Source organism: Heteronotia binoei, chromosome 21, assembly GCF_032191835.1.
Source record: "Heteronotia binoei isolate CCM8104 ecotype False Entrance Well chromosome 21, APGP_CSIRO_Hbin_v1, whole genome shotgun sequence".
Classification (NCBI taxonomy): domain Eukaryota; kingdom Metazoa; phylum Chordata; class Lepidosauria; order Squamata; family Gekkonidae; genus Heteronotia; species Heteronotia binoei.
The window spans coordinates 58,539,189-58,553,217 of record NC_083243.1 but is presented as its reverse complement, the minus strand read 5'-3'; the positions used below and the strand labels follow the sequence as shown (position 1 = coordinate 58,553,217).

The 14,029-nt window shown below is 41.0% G+C and overlaps 1 protein-coding gene across 1 annotated transcript in view; it reads right to left on the bottom strand.

Moving 5' to 3' along the window:
- Positions 1–200: 200 nt before the first annotated feature.
- BAZ1A (bromodomain adjacent to zinc finger domain 1A) overlaps positions 201–14,029 on the bottom strand; it is a 98,587-nt gene continuing 84,758 nt past the window's right edge. The window contains exons 21-28 of the mRNA XM_060262898.1: positions 12,722–12,870; positions 10,250–10,330; positions 8,712–8,959; positions 8,406–8,629; positions 7,205–7,686; positions 4,346–4,488; positions 2,445–2,532; positions 201–1,465 (exon numbers count right to left, since the gene is read on the bottom strand). Coding sequence (XP_060118881.1) covers positions 1,275–1,465; positions 2,445–2,532; positions 4,346–4,488; positions 7,205–7,686; positions 8,406–8,629; positions 8,712–8,959; positions 10,250–10,330; positions 12,722–12,870 — 1,606 coding nt within the window. The 3' untranslated portion in view covers positions 201–1,274. The remainder of the gene's footprint in view (positions 1,466–2,444; positions 2,533–4,345; positions 4,489–7,204; positions 7,687–8,405; positions 8,630–8,711; positions 8,960–10,249; positions 10,331–12,721; positions 12,871–14,029) is intronic.

Here is a 14,029-nt window from a genome sequence, read left to right as displayed (position 1 = left end):
CCCAGGGGCTGGGGACCCCTGCTGGCACAGACCCATTCAGAATTTAAAGCTAGTATCATCCACCTGTGGCTGGGGGGCCTGGCAACCGTAATATACCTCTTGATTATTACATTGTAATATGTTGTTCAGACAACTAATGATTAAACTGCTAAATATAAACATCTGTCTTATCTAGAGAAATTTACAAATTTTCCAAGATGTTTAGGCAAAAGCAATTTTATTGAAGTTTTTCAACATTTGAGAATTATTAGAAATTTAGAAAATGACATCCAGGCATTTCTGAAAAATAGATTTTTAGCTAAATTGACAATGTTTTAGAAAACATTTTGAAACAAGGCAACTGTGGCTCAGACACAGGAACAGCATGGTATGACAGGCATTGGGAGAGTCCATACTAGACAATAAGACAACATAAAAGAGACCATTTATCACTTAAGATCCTGACTAAAGAAAAATCCTGCCATCCACTCTCAGCTTCGTCCAAGAACAGGACACCCACTAATATACAAAAGAAACAAGTACTATTTTGAAAAACATTTATTTTTACACTCAAAAGTTTTACAAATAAACTTATAAGTCTGAAAGTTTATTTTATTTTTTGCTGGAAGAACTGCCAGGTAGAAGGAAATAACTAATAATTAGGGGCATTACAACCAAAACAAACACAAAACAAAAAAATTAATTCTTTACCCTCATAGTAAAAATTTTATAAATATAAAACAAATTCACAAATTTGAATGCTAAATAAATATCTACTTAGTAAGGTCAGATTGAATCTCTCCAACCAGTACTGGCACAGTAATTTAAAGGATATAAAACTGTACTTAATAATGTGTAGTGTCAAAAATATGCACTTCAGTGACTTCTAGACATTTTTACTGGTGCAGCTGATCTTTATCCTAGTTGGAGCCCTCATAATACAATGCTACAGCTCATACAAAATCTAAAGAAAATAACAATGCTAAAGACAAATATTTCTGGAAGGTATCTGGGACACAAAAATGGTCTTTACAAGTACAAAAACTACTGTAAACCAGTACTGGATTCAATACACATCTATCAACGTTATCAGACACTGAACAAAACTGTAGCAAAGATAATCTTTCCTACATTCTCCTGAGTGCTTAATAAATTGAGAACATAGTGCAGACCACAATTCTAAGGTGTGGTAGATGTTATTGCTTTCTATAGATATGATGGCTGCATGATTCAAAGGTCTCATTTCCTATAAAACTATAAAGGTTCTGTCAAATTAACTGTTTAGAAGGAAGAAGCTAGATTCGGGATTTCTTGGCTGCTGAAGCAGCATGGTCCATGTTGCTAGATGTAAGAGAAAGTCCAAGCTTTTGAGCCTGAACATGGAAAAAAGTCTGAAGTCTTGATCCGGCCTTTGCTTCACTTGTATTGCGTGGATTGTATTCAAAGCAGTTTGAAAACATCAACTCAATGTCTTCAATGAATTCAGCTAGGAGAAAAAATGCAAATAAGCTCTTTAGTACATCAGTATAGTACAGTGATTACAGTAGAGTAGGATGAGGGAGACCTTGTTTCAAATTCCTATTCACCCATGCAATTCATAGGGTGCCCTTGGGCTAATCACTGACTCTCAAAATAACCTACTACATGGGGTTGCTGAGGTAAAGAGAACTATGTATGCTTCTTGAAGGAAAGGTGGGATACAAATGCACTAGGCATGTTGTAAAATCTACATATAGCAAGGGCAAAATAATGATTTTACCTGAGAAATCAGAAAAGGTTTCTCTGGGCTTGAAAACCAGCTGGGTATTGCACACTTTCATTCAGAAGTAAATCTGGCTTAGTCATGTGCTCCTCTATCCTGAACACCAACTGCCAGTGACCCAGCCCCAAAACTCTCATTGTGTGCTAGCAGTTTATACTGCAGTGACTGAGAATAAGGGTTCACTGCTATAAAGCCCCTCTGACCTGGATAGCCTAGGCCAGGGGTGGCCAACGGTAGCTCTCCAGATGTTTTTTGCCTACAACTCCCATCAGCCCCAACCATTGGCCATGCTGTCTGGGGCTGATGGGCGTTGTAGGCAAAAAAAAAATCTGGAGAGCTACCACTGGCCACCCCTGACCTAGGCTATCTCATCAGACCAGGATTTGCCCTGGTTAGTACATGAATGGGAGACCACCAAGGAAAAGCAAGGTTAATATGTAGAGGAAGGCAATGGCAAACCACCTCTGTTCATCTCTTGACTTGAAAACCTACGTGGTCAATATAAGAACAAAGTTTGAGTCCAATTAAGTTTTTAAGACCAATTAAGTTTTATTCAAGGTATGAGATTTTGTGTGCACACCCACTTCCTGGATCTGTGGGCAACGTAAGTCAGCTGTGACTTGACAAGTACTTTCCACCACCACCCTAAAGCCATCAAGATGTTATGTTTAGAGGAATAAGGAAAGGAGTTGACTTTACTTACATGCTATCTTATATTCACATTTGTTTACTTTTTCACGTATTATATTTAAGGCGATTGGTTTTTTGATGATATCATAGTAATCTGGAACCTGAGAAAAAGCACATCAAGAATTTATAATTCACAATTATCCAATACAAAAAAAATCTGCACTGTATATTATCAAGAGAAATTTTTATCAATTTCTAGGCTAGTAGAACAGTTACATCTTTTCAATCTGTCTTCCAAAATATTCCAGAAAAAGCTGGTAAACAAGACACTTTTGGAGCAATTACATAAGAAATACATTTTCATTTCCTCCGTACCATGAACAGGTTAAAACTAGTTTTCAAATATGAAATATGGAATTATATGCAGAGTGCATGCACTTTTTATTCTCTCTTGATGTTCAAGAGAGATTGAATTACAAATTCAACAGAAAATGCTGAAATATTAAACCAAGACCATTCTTCTCATTGCCAATAACAGATGGCAAGTTTCTCCATTTCTGGAACCTAATACTGACTTTGCTGCACTCAGTTGACCTTCTCTCCCCCCACCCCCATTTAACATTGCACAGTTTGTTTTTTAGGCCTTCCCAGAATCTTTGGCTTTGCCACAGCACAAATCCAGATGAATCTGAATACTCATTTTATACCATAATGACATGTTGCACTTTAATGAGACTCAAACAGTTCATTCAGTGATATTCTTTACCCTTAAAAGCCCCGTGGTGCAGTGTTAAAGCTGCAGTACTGCAGTCCTAAGCTCTGCTCACGACCTGAGTTCGATCCCCAGTGGAAGCTGGGTTTTCAGGTAGCCGGCTCGACTCAGCCTTCCATCCTTCCGAGGTCTTCCGTTGTGAAAGCAATGTCACCCCAGAATCAGAAACAACTGCTGCTTGCACAGGGGACCTTTCCTTTCCCTTAACCCTTACATTTTTGTGTAGCAACTCAAAACAATGCTTTGAGCCATTACTAAAAAAGACATTTCTAGAGCACCAGTTAACGTTTTTATCCTGACTATATGTAATAGATCTCTCCCCCCCTTATAACACATCTGTATGACTATAAAGAAGTCACTGTGTGGCAGAGATCTGGCAATCTGAGGACCCTGTCAATCTCCTACACTCATTTCTGTGAGGAGTTACTATATTCTTTCCTATAATGAAAACTGCAAATGGAATTTTTTTCACTACAACACTGCCCTTTACCTTCCACCTATAGGAAGTACCTTAAGTGTTCAGGATGACTAAGACTTCAGGAAGAAATGGCAAGAGAAGTGCTGAAAGTGGCAACAATAGACCCGGTTTAATTCTGAAATGGAACACTACTAAATAAAACCTTGCAGCACATTTCCATTATCATTATCAGGTGCTAGTTTAAAATCAATATCACTGCAATTAGCACTTCTATTAACCCAGATAGTTTGTAAGCTTTCTACTTTCAGATATCTCTACTGAGCAGACAAAAGACCATGTGCAAAACATATCACAATTATTGTAACACTTAGGCTGATTCCACACTCACTTTGGTCCAGGGCAGGCTTCCATTTCCACGCAGAGCAAGCTGGCGATTTTGCAGTTGCTCTGCACAGTCATTTTGTGCAGGGCAAACCCGCTATTTGCCCCACTGCAGTGTAAATCTGAAAAAACAGGTTTACACTGCAGTGGGGCAAATTGCAGGTTTGCCCCGTGCAAAATGGCGGTGCGGAGCAACTGGTGCGAAATCGCCAGCTTGCTCCATGCGGAAACAGAAGCCTGCCCTGGACCAATGTGAGTGTGGAATCAGCATTAGTGCGGTAAACTTTCAGCTCCAGATAGGTGTCAAAGAATTTGAATTCCAACTGCATGTTTATGACTATTCCTGAATCAACAGTAAAGGCCAATTGAACATTTTTTCCCACTCTGAACCCAGCCCAGTTACCTGGATTTTGGACACAAGCTTCATGAAAGGCCAGCTGTCATCATGACGCACCAGTTCCACTATAAGCTGCTCAAAAGCAGACAGTTCATGGACTCCACTCTGACGACCTGAACTCCTCCTATTTAATGGCATTTGAGGGCACTCTGGAAAAAATTAGCATTATAGAACTACTTGACACATATAAAATGCCAGTGTTAAACACAGTACAAACTCATATCAAGAAAAGCTAATCAACTGAAGCAGAGAAGAAATAATGTAATTTTGCTCACTGATAATTTAGCTAGGATTATTGGAGACAAGGTTCAAACCCTATTCTGTTTTAGCACCTTGCTATGCAAAGGGCCAGTCAATCATTCTCAGTCTAATCTGTTTCACAGGGTTGTTGTGAGGATAAAATGAAAGTGGGGAGAACAGTGTAACCCACCTCAAGCTCCCTGGCGGAATGGCAGGATGAAAATATGCCAACTAAATAAAATGAAAGCTTCTTTCATTGAGGGTGGCAGGCAAAAGAAAACAGACACAATATAAGAGACTTTCATGTAGACAATTGTTTCCAGAACCAGACTCTTGGACTGTACAAATGCACATCTCCCTTTGCAAGCAAGTATACAGTTTCCTTCTCATCCATGTTCTTCTACTGCTTGGATTTCAGCATATATTTTTGTCTGGCTTTTTAAAGTGGGAGGTTGTGGCTTCATAACTGCCATATGGCCAACAAGCACAGCCAGATGGAGAGAGATTGGAGGGGGGATGACTTTATCATTTTTGACTTGCAGCAGTCTGCTGATCTGACATCTCCAGGAAATAGGAAGACATTGTTGCTTCCAAACGTGATTCAATTTGCAAGTTTATATATCCACAGAGAAAGTAGGATGCTTGGATTTTCAGCATATATTTGCATTCTTCTCCCCACCAATAAATAGTTTGGGCAGGTTTCTGACCAATGCTCCCTCTAACTGTGGACTCTTGCGAGCAAAAATTCTACTTTGTGAGTTAGTGGCATTAAAGTTGTGAGCAACTGCATAAATTAAGTTTGCTCTGGGGCCATCCCTCCTGAGCTAAGAAAAAAATGTGTAAATTGGAGGCTAGAAAATTGTGAGCTAGCTCAGGGAACACTGTTTCTGACTTCTTTAATCTGGTGAACATCATGTTGATTTAATTGTATCCCCCCGCTTTTTAAAAAGCCATTGTACTTTGTCTTGCTTTTTTAACTGGGAGGTGGTGGCTTCATAACTGCCATATGGCCAGCAAGCACAGCCAGATGGATAAATATGGGGGTGATGACTTCATAATTTCTAACTTGTTGCAGTCTGCAAATCTGACTTCTCCTGGAAACAGAAAGAAGCTGTTGCTCTCAAACTTGATTCAATTTGCAAGTTTATTCATTTACAGAGAAAGTTCATTATTTTGGGGGTGGAGTCTGAGGAGGGCAGGATTTGGGGAGGTGCAGGACTGCAGTGAGGTATAATGCCATAGAGTACTTCTTCCACAGTGTCCATTTTCTCCAGGTGAGCTGATCTCTGTTGCCTGGAGATCAAGTATAATCACAGGAGATTTCCAGCTACCATCTCAGAGTAAATGAAGTGGGGGAATGAGGGGAGAACTTTGACAAGTAAGCCCTGCACTAAGCAGACAGTAGGGACACTTTCATTTCATCTAAAAAGATCTTGTCTTATTTTCAGGATAAGCAAAATTGCTTCCCAATCAAAAAATGGAACAATGTACTGGAATCTCATGACCAACAATGTCTACTTCCAGTCATCCTACCAAAACAGGAGCAAACACAGCTCATTCTTTTTAGAGAAGGTCATTTATAGACCCTAGTTTTTACAGTAATTTTTTTAGACCGGAAACTTCCATCCTGGGTATCCATTAAGCGTAGGGCAGGCAGAACATTGAGGGGGGGGGGGGTCTCCAGTTATACTGCAATCCAACTCAAGCAACCCCTTTCATACATTGTACCCAGGCTAAGAACGCTTTCTGGTACACAGGTATGACTTAATCAATACTTCTAACCTTCCATTAGTTTTTCAGCTAGGTAATCTTACTCCCTCTCCCTTTAACAATTGGAAGGAGGGAGGCAGTAGCACAGGAATAAAAGAAAACGTTCTCTTGATTTAGAAAAGTTGTACAATGAAGTTATAGGGAGAGACAGTGGCTCAGTGGTTGAGCATCTGCTTGGTAAGCAGAAGGTCCCAGGCTCAATCCCTGGCATCTCCAAATGAAAAGAGTCCAGGCAAATAGGCGTGAAGAACCTCAGCTTGAGACCCTGGAGAGCAGCTGCCAGTCTGAGTAGACAATACTGACTTTGAAGGACCGAGGGTCTGATTCAGTATAAGGCAGCTTCATATGTTCATATAAAGAACTTGGAGGGCCACTCAGTAGAGGAAAGGTCCCCAATGTAGTGCCTGTGGGTACCATGGTGCCCACCAAAATCTTTCCCGATTCCTATCAAGTATTTTTAGAAAATGGGCAAAACAAAGTGGGATTTTTGCCCAGAAAAGCTTTTGATTGGCTGTGCTGTTTTTTTAAAATATATATATATATTGCTTTTGCAGCAGCCAACACAGCACAAGAGTGACTAAAGGTAAGGTATGGCAGCCATTTTGTGGCTGCACCCACCACACTGTCAGAATTCTAAAGCTGCCCATAGGCTTTAAAGAGTTTGTGGTCCTCTATAAGGCATCAAAATTCTTGACTCCATGCTTGCAGCTAATTCTGCCTTCGTGAACACAAATATTTATTTGAATAAGGCCACTCAGAGATTGAAAGCAATGGTAAAGTGCTACTATGTACCCAAGATCTAACATCTTCTGATGAATCTAAGATGCATTCACCTCAGTTTTAATAAGAACTTACCAGCAGATTGTCTCTTTCTACCCCTCCTCCTAGGCTCAATATTTTGGGGAGAGAATTTTTCTGTAGAAAACGGAGGATTTTTCAGTTCATCGTTTGTAGTATTAACAATTCTGAAGCCAAGAGAACTGGAAGGACTACTATCTGGACTATTAACTGCAGCGTTTCTTCCTCTACGTCGTCTTCGGGGACTGGTTAACTCAATAAAGGCATCTGCTTGTAGCAAACCTCGATTCTGACGAGTAGTACGACTATTAAGTCCCAATGATTTTGTTACTGATGGAGGAGCAGACTTTGTCTTTCGTATGCCCTTCCCAGTAGCTTTACACAAAGATCTGGTTTGTTTAGGTGTATTCTGTTGACTCCGAGAACTGTACCTACTGGTAATATGTCTCTGGTTGCACTGACTCAGATTGGTAGGATTTAGTTTTGCTGCTCTTGTTCTTAATGAAAGTTTAACTTGAGGTTGTCTTGATTTGGATAAGCTGAAAGAAATTATACAAGTATCAGTTTCTGAGATCTGAGAACTGCGCTGGTGAAGTTACGGTTTCCTTTAGCAAGACCATTGTTCATCATATTATGTGTATTCACATATGTTTAGTCATTCCTGTTTCACCTGCTTATTGAAGATGTGTGCAACCCCTTTTCAAAAGCTTCACTAGCACAAAGATGCGGCCAATTTTAGAATGCCAGCATGTCCTTACAAAATGAGAATTGCAACTCTCTCTCTCTCTCCATTTCAAGGAAGAGAGAGAGCATCCTATCAAAACACAATTATTCTCATAATGCTACACATATTTACTTGATACTAATTCCCATGTAACGCAATGAAACTTACTTTTGAGTAAATATTAATAGAGAATTAAAGCTGTTCCAGATCATAAATGTTTAGCAGTAGATAAACACAAAGTATAATGATAGAAAGTTGCACATAATACATGTTTTGTACCAAATGGGAACTTCTACTCATTTCAGTATCTGAAGCTTATTTGCAAGTGAGGTTGTATGCAGAACTAATTGATCCTGATGCAGAGATTTCTTTATTGGGTATCTGTACTATGTACCCAAGATCTAACATCTTCTGATGAATCAAAGATGGATTCACCTCAGTTTTAATAAGAACTTAACTTACCAGCAGATTGTCTCTTTCTACCCCTCCTCCTAGGCTCAGTATTTTGGATATAGCTGACAGTTGCTGATTTACCTTTTTTCGTCATCATCTTGAGAATCAGAGTAATCATCATTATCATCTTCATAGTCGTCTTCCTCACTTTGCTCCACTGCCTCATCACTCATTTTATCCTCCTCTTCAATCTGTTCTTCATTCTCTTCATCACTTTCCACAGAAGGTCTCTGTCGGGCAGAGAGACGCCTAGAACGCTGCTTGGGTCGACATTCTGGACAAAACCAGTCTCCATCAGGAACAGCCTAACAAAGGGCAAGAATGTTTTTAGTAAGATGCCTTCTTGTTACTTAAGTATTTTAAAACAAAACAAAATGAAACAGTTACCTTGAGCTTTGGCCTGATACAATAGATATGATACCCCCGATCACAGCTATCACACAACACCATGCTCTCTGCATCTCCTTTCTTCCTGCACATTTTGCAGCGAGCATTTAAAATAGATTTAGACCAGATTACACTTCGCTCCAGTGTTGAGAGATGAAGGAAAATTTGGGACAGGCTAGCAGAAGTTAGAAGCGATTCTCGCCATCGGTCCAAGACTGTTTTATGTGATCGGCTGCTATCACAGGTATCTTATAACAGAAAAAAGAACAGTTATAAAACATACCAAGTATTTATCCAGTCTTTGTTAGAGAGGGCATCTGTGATCTAGCACTACAGACAGAAAAGCACCAAAATACAAAGAACAAGCCAACTGAGAAAGAATAAGCAGCATCATATACTTGGGCTATGTCAGGAAGTTCCTCACAGCAGGTTCCTCAATAAATTTAGTAGTCCAAGTGATAAGAAGGCAGGCCATTCAAAGGAACAGAAACTAATACGAGAACAGGAAATGGGAGATCAAGAATAAAACTTCTCCCCAAAGGAAAGCAGTGGGACCCCTCAAGGATGGGTTTTGGAACCAATACTGTTTAATTTAGTCTCAAATGATCTGAAGTCAGGAGTGAGCAGTAAGACAGCCAAGTCTGGGATGACAACCAGTTATTCAGGATGGTGAGAAGCCAAGGACACCGAAGAGCTCTTAAAGGACCTCACCGAACTGGACTAATGGGCACCTAACTGGCAAATTAAATGTTATGTAAAATGATGTATACCAAGCCCATAATCCTAATAATATATGAGGGGGTATAACTGTTAGAAGAGAGATCTTGGGGTTGCGGTGTATAATTCAATGAAACTATCAATACAGCAATGAGAGGTTATTTTCATGTTTGGGATTATTAACAAATGGTTTGCAGACAGGGCTTCTTTTGAGCAGGAACATACTATAGTTCCGGCTGGCTTTGCCCCCAAGGGGTGTGGCCTAATATGCAAATGAGTTCCTGCTGGGCTTTCTCTACAAAAAAGGCCTGTGTGAAACAATGGTGATGTCAGGGGGAGTGGCCTAATATGCAAAAGGCCCTGTTTGCAGATATAACAGCCACTATCATACATGGCCCCAGAAAGGGAAGATGTTCTCCATAAACTTAGAAGGGGGTGGTTAAAAACCCCAAAATGCTAAAGTAACTCAAGCAAAAAATACTGAACAAGATCTTGTGAAATCTAATCCCACAGAGCTGGGAAACTCTAGTAATAATAACTATTTGCCCTTTTTTTCCAGTCAAGCATTCCCCTGTCAATTCAAATCACAGAAAAGTTTGATGCTATGTCAGATCTGCTGTATTTTACAGGCAAATATACCAGAATAAAAATCAACTTTATCTTTAAAATCTTTTCATGCATGACTCTTTTTAAAAATTCACAGGGTGTGATTTCAGAACTGTATTCGCTATTCTAAAAAGGGAAAATATGGAAGAAACATGGAAAGTTACAATAAAAAGTAATGTACAAAGTTTAGATATGAAAGAATATTATAAATTTACCATCTTTCTGACTAGACTGATCATCTTCTCGCTTCCTCCTTTTATCCCCTTTTAGATCTCTCTTATTTTCTTCTGCATCACCTAATATTAAATGTATAAGAAGTTATTCCAGCACAGTTCTTATATATACAGAAACTTCTCACTAACATAAAACTTAGCAGGATATGAGAAGAGAGCCATAGTTAAATAATGGAGTGAAAACACTACTGATCCTTGTGTTTTTTTATCAACATGTAAAGCATTCTCTTATATTCTTAAATGGTTTGGCCACTCCACTGTATACCTAGAAGTCCCTCAGCATAAATCCCTTGGTATTATCTTTCCCTCACTCAGTCACGAGCTTCAGTTTGATGATGCATCGTATCCTCCTGATCAAGAAACAGGTCAATGAAGTGGCTAAAAGCTTATTTTATCATTTTCACCTAGCCTCCTATTGGACTCAGCTAATATGGCGGAAACAATGGTACTTGCACAGGGGATTACCTTTACCTTTAATATGGTTACACTCAACCCCATCACAGTAATGTCAAGGCTAGGTTATAGTAACATGAGTGCATTCCACCAGCTTTAAGGGCACTAAACAGGCTGCCCATTGGTTTCTCGGCCCAATTCAAAGCCTGGTACCATCTCTATCTGCAAGATCACCTCTTCTAATATACTCAGGTACAGCAGTTCTGTTCTTCACATCACATTAAGGTGCCAACATGCTGGCAGATTTGGTAATTGTCTATCCAACCAGAGCTTTTCTGCAGTGGCTTCTGTATTATGGAATGGCCTTCCCGTATGCATCAGGAATAGGGTTGCCAGGTGTGTGTTGGAAAACACCTGGAGACCTTGGGGTGGATCTGGAAGAGGCTGTGGTTTGGGGAGGGGAGGTGCCTCAGCATGGTACAATGCCATAGAGTCCACACTTCAAAGCAGCCAATTTCTCTAGGGGAGCTTATCTCTGCCAGCTGGAGACCAGTTGTAAAAGCAAATCTCCAGGAGGCTGGCAACCCTAAAAGGCCCCCACACTGATGGCATTCCAGTGCCATTGTAAGATGAGGTTACTGAGAACCTTTCAAAATGCTTAGTTTTGATAGCTCAGAATGGTTTACTGTATGACCGCTGATTGACATAGCTTAATTTGAGCCCAATGTTCACACTGAAATGACAAGCTCAATGCTGTGATTAGAGAATGCAGAACAGGGTTCCTAAATAATTGAGCCATTAAACTGAAGGAACTGAAACATCATAAAAATCTAGAGAGTTGTATTTTTAAGAAAGTGGCTGCATTGAAGCTACGTTCCTCAAGAGCCCTCACCTTGTGAATTTCAGTTCACCAGGACTGCATCTTCATGTTTTTTGAGGGGGGGGCAAAATTTAAAAAATGACGCCCCCCCTTATGGGCCATCCTGTCTTATGGTCCCATAGAATACAATGGACTCCATACCCAATTTGGCATCCCTGCTCCGTCGGCACCCTGGGCAAGCACCCCCCTCTGCCCCCCCCCCCCGATCCGGCCCTGCAGTTCACCCACCTTGTGAATTTTCAAGTTTGGACTTACATCTATTCATTTGAGGATGGGTTTTTTTGTCCCCTTGGGGTTTCTGTTACTTTAAAAGCCCCTAGCACTGCCAGCCTCCATCATTACTGTATTGTTTATTATGTGTTGTACACAATCCTTGTAATATATTTTTGCAAACTGAAAGACGGTGTATTGCTTGGTGGCTTTGATCAATTTCTGCAGGGGAGCTGATCTCTGCCAGCTGGAGATCAGTTGTAAAAGCAGATCTCCAGGAGGCTGGCAACCCTAAAAGGCCCCCATACTGACAGCATTCTAGTGCTACTGTAAGATGAGGTTACTGAGAACCTTTCAAAATGCTTAGTTTTGATGGCTCAGAATGGTTTACTGTATGACCGCTGATTAACATAGCTTAATTTGACATGCATTTTAAACATTATAACCCATGTCTATGAGGATAAAGACAAGAGCTGAAATTCCTAAAAATAAATTGGCAAGGTGCCATTAGACACTTCTCATTAGGGGTATTTCCAGATGTGTTGTTAGCACACTCCAGCAACCACAAAAAATACAACCTCAAAAAAAGAATTCCAATTGTGAGAGGAATGGTCTACTTTAAGGATAGGTTCATATTTGCATACATACCCCATTTGATTTGTTTAAGTCTTCTAAATTTGGGGTTGAATTATGCTTTGCCTGACTCATACTCATAGTGAGGAAAAGAAATGAACCTTGGGTTCACATGGGCAGCATCCTTACAAACCGTCTACTTCTTTTCTATAGCAAACTGACTGCACCTGTGACCTAGGCAGCTAATCACGGAATAGCCATTTTAGAGAACAACTCAAGAATGTGCACTTCCACTTGTAACTAAACAATCTGTTACACATCCTTAGGACGTGACCCACTTTTTCCTTCACACACTAGGTTCAGTTGAATGAGAACAAATTTTAGAAGTAGGTACTTACCAAGTGGGGCTTTCAGGAATCTGCGTTCAATGCCTTGCTGTATTTGAAGCAGTGTTGCTGCTAAATAGCGGACTACATTATTCACAGGCTGTGGGGTGCTTGTGTTAGTTGATGCAGTACTTGGAGGTTCAGATTTGAGTCCAACCAACCTACAGAGAATATTAAAATGTTATCAGTTTCCACTCCTGCTCCCACACTAAACATACATTGTTCATTGTGTTGTTTTATATATTTGGGGAGAAGAAAAATATACATATCTGAATGGAGTCAATATTAGTGTAACTACAGACCTTAGCCTGCTACTGTATTAATGGATAAATGGATTTATCCATTGGATTTAACTATGGCAATTTAATTGGAGATAGACAGTGGGCAAAGTTTTAAATTAAGGAGCCAATAGATGTTTAATAATTATTGTTAGCTAAGGATTTATAGGTGGAATGGGGGGGGGACTTAAATTAAATAACTAGGGGCTATTGGTGGTTGGCTGATTGAAGGTGGATTATTGTTGGCAATAATAGGGTTGAAGGAGAATAGTAATAGGACTAAATATTGCTGGTTGACGAGCTGGTTCCCACCAATAGGAAATGGCTGGCCCGGGGATTCCAGTGCTCCTGGGGAGGGGAAGATATGACGGTGGGAACAGGCAGACTTATAGGGGAAAGAGGCCGCCTTCCTGCCTGTGTCCCATCCCGACGGTGACAGGTAGTGGGGCCAGGCGAACGTACCCGCCTCCGACACTGGTGTTATGCAATGCCAGGTCCATTAATAATAAGACCGCTGTCCTCCGGGATTTCCTATTGGAACAGGAGGCAGACCTGGCATGCGTGACCGAGACCTGGGTGCACGATGGGGAGACCGTAGCTCTCTCCCAAATGGCCCCCCCAGGATACTCGGTCTCTCACCAGTCCAGGACTAGCGGGCGGGGGGGAGGAGTGGCACTATTCATACTGGAGGTTTACTCCTTTAGGGCTCTCCCGGCCCCGGAGATCAGGGGTATTGAATGTGTCGGCCTGATGTGGGACGTTGGGGAGGGGTTGGCGATCTGGCTGGTGTACCGTCCGCCTAACGCACCAGCCAGCACCTTATCATCCCTGGTGGAGGCCGCGGCGGGCTGGGCATTGGAGTACCCAAGGCTATTGGTCTTGCGCGACTTCAATGTTCATGCCGACGATGCGGCCTCCAGTCAGGCGATGGACCTGGTGTCATCCATGGTGACACTGAGACTCTCCCAAGTTGTCACAACGCCCACTCATCAGGCGGGGCACATGTTAGACCTGGTCTTCGCGGCGGGAGTTTTAGTGAACG